The sequence below is a fragment of the Engraulis encrasicolus genome, chromosome 5 (genome assembly GCF_034702125.1).
Source record: "Engraulis encrasicolus isolate BLACKSEA-1 chromosome 5, IST_EnEncr_1.0, whole genome shotgun sequence".
Taxonomy (NCBI): domain Eukaryota; kingdom Metazoa; phylum Chordata; class Actinopteri; order Clupeiformes; family Engraulidae; genus Engraulis; species Engraulis encrasicolus.
The window spans coordinates 37,013,474-37,015,973 of record NC_085861.1 but is presented as its reverse complement, the minus strand read 5'-3'; the positions used below and the strand labels follow the sequence as shown (position 1 = coordinate 37,015,973).

General features: G+C 59.1%; 1 protein-coding gene across 1 annotated transcript in view; it reads right to left on the bottom strand.

The window, feature by feature from the left end:
- Positions 1 to 2,151, bottom strand: part of fam110d (family with sequence similarity 110 member D) — a 3,650-nt gene extending 1,499 nt beyond the window's left edge. The window contains exon 1 of the mRNA XM_063199228.1: positions 1 to 2,151. This exon is cut by the window's left edge and continues 1,499 nt beyond it. Coding sequence (XP_063055298.1) covers positions 39 to 1,610 — 1,572 coding nt within the window. The 5' untranslated portion in view covers positions 1,611 to 2,151 and the 3' untranslated portion in view covers positions 1 to 38.
- Positions 2,152 to 2,500: the final 349 nt, after the last annotated feature.

Here is a 2,500-nt window from a genome sequence, read left to right as displayed (position 1 = left end):
TGTGGACTCCTTGGGCTAGTGGGTTTGGGTGCTGGTGTCTACACCGTGGACTCCTTGGGCCCGGTGTCCTTCTGCGCGTTCTTGCAGCCGTAGAGCCACTTGATGACACGTGCGTTCCTCTCGATGATGGACACCCCTGTTGGCATCTGCTGCTGCTCGGCCAGCTCCTCCTGGAACAGCCCCTCCCCTGAGTGGCGCGAGAACTCGCTAGGCTCCGAGCCTCCCACGCCACCGCCTCCTCCTCCCCCCCTTTCTCCGCTCTCCACGGAGCGCAGGATGAGCGAGAGCGTGTCCACCGAGCTGGCGCCCGATAGGAAGTGATGCGCTCCGATGCGCTCGACGACTTCGCCGTCCAGGCCGCAGAAGTCGAAGAAGCGCTCCTGGTCGGAGAGCGCGAGCGAGGAGCAGCGCAGGCGTAGCTCCGACTGGGAACGCTGCAGCTTCCCGTTCCGGAACACCACCGACGGAAGCGGAACCACAGGCTTCCAGGGGTCCATGTCGTCGTTTGTTGTGGCTGTGGTGGTGGCTGTTGTCGTGGTGGTGTTGTTGTTGGAGCAGTCGCTGGTTAACGCTGGGTTGGGCTTCTTCACATGTCTCTCGGTTAGATACACGTTCCCGTTGTCTGCCGTCATGGACTCGACGGAGCGCTCCCGGTCGGAGCGGCTGGAGCGTCTCGTCTCGTTGCCGCCGTCCACCGAGGTCTTGTCGTTGGACCAGGACATGCGGGAGTCTCCGTCGCGCGACGAGGCCTTCTCCTCAGCGATGGTCATCTTGTCGCCACCGCTGCTGCTTCTCTTCTCCCGCATGGAACCCTGGAAGAGCCGCCGCACAAAGCTGTAGCCCTTGGTCTCCGTGGCAACGCTGCTGTTGTGGTTGTCCCCGGCGCCCGTCGGAGACTTGCACTCCTTCTTCTGCCGGTAGATGACCAGCGAATCGGGTCGCAGCATGCGTTTGCCGGTGCTACGTCGTAGCATTGGGGCGCTGTGGGGGGCCACAAGGGGTACACCAGGTGGGGAGGACAGGGGCGTCGCCGGGGACAGCTTGTTCACCGGGGACATTATGGTCTGTTGCGTTGGGGACATTAGGGGCTGCGGTGACAGCTTCAACACCTTGTTGGCGTTGGTGCGATTCTGCTGTTCTTCTAGACTCTTCCTGACAGGAAATCCTGCCTTCAATGTCCGCATCACTTCCTCCTCCTCCTCCTCCTCCTCCTCATCATCCTCATCGTCCCTGTTCTCCTTCCTGGAGTCGTCCTCGCTATCATCCCTCGGCGACAGAGGACTAGACAGACTAAACCCATTGTTTCCGTGGTGACGCCAGCGGTGCGGCATGCGCGGCGTAGAGCAAGCGGACATGGAGCCCACGGGCAGGGTGAGCTGGCGGCGGGGCGGGGGTGGCGGGGTGGCGCATGGCACCAGCACAGCGGGCTCCTGCTTGGTGTTGATCACCTGCTGGCTCTTGACGTACTTGGCCTTGTCGGCCTCCAGACGCTCCACTGCGCTCACCGAGCGGCACCGCGAGCCAGAGTCCATCTGCCGGCGCAGGTAGTCTGGTCCCTTGTTCAGGAGACGGAGGGGGGACGGGGAGCCGATGGGGGTCAGGGGCTTCATGATGACGATGACGATGATGCGGAGGATAGACCTGGACGAAGAGGCATCAAAGGGAGATGGAGCCCCAGGTAGATGAAGATGAAGATGCTACACCTGGGCACGCAGGTAGGACAGGCATCAAAGGTAGACGCAGGTAGACACAGCTGGATTATGGATGATGGAGTTCTGACCCTGGCTGACAAGCACTGCCTAGATGGCAGCTATCAGAGCAGCTTCACAAAGCAGTCAGTCGTTATCCTTTGCCTGATTACTCCAAATTGTTTGTCTGTTTGGTGAGAGGTTACTGCACTGGTTCGTGCGCTCCTAAATGGAACTGTTCCTCTGGCCACAGGCGGCTCAGAGGTAGCCCCTTGACTCCTGGTGTGTTTGCTCTCCTCTCCTCAGCCCCTCCTCCTCTTTTTCTTTTCTTTTCTTTTCTTGTGTTTTTCTTTCCACCTCTCAATCTCTCTCTCACTCTTGTCGTTTCCGTCTTGGCTCCTGGGGGCCAAGTGTGTGTGTGTGTGTGTGTGTGTGTGTGTGTGTGTGTGTGTGTGTGTGTGTGTGTGTGTGTGTGTGTGTGTGTGTGTGTGTGTGTGTGTAATGAGTTTAAATATTTGCTCTGTGATGGCTGTCTCGGGGACAGCAGGTCAGGTCTCCATTGTCCCGCGCGGTCACGCTTGAACAGGCCTGTACAGGCGGCAACAGGGGAGACCCTCTCTCTACTGAGGGTGTGTGTGTGTGTGTGTGTGTGTGTGTGTGTGTGTGTGTGTGTGTGTGTGTGTGTGTGTGTGTGTGTGTGTGTGTGTCCTCGGACTCGACAGACGGAGAGCTTGCGCCTCCTTCTTCTCTTCAGCTCGGTCTCTCTATCTCTCTATCTCTTCTCCTCCTCTTCTGTTGTGTGGCTCATGTCT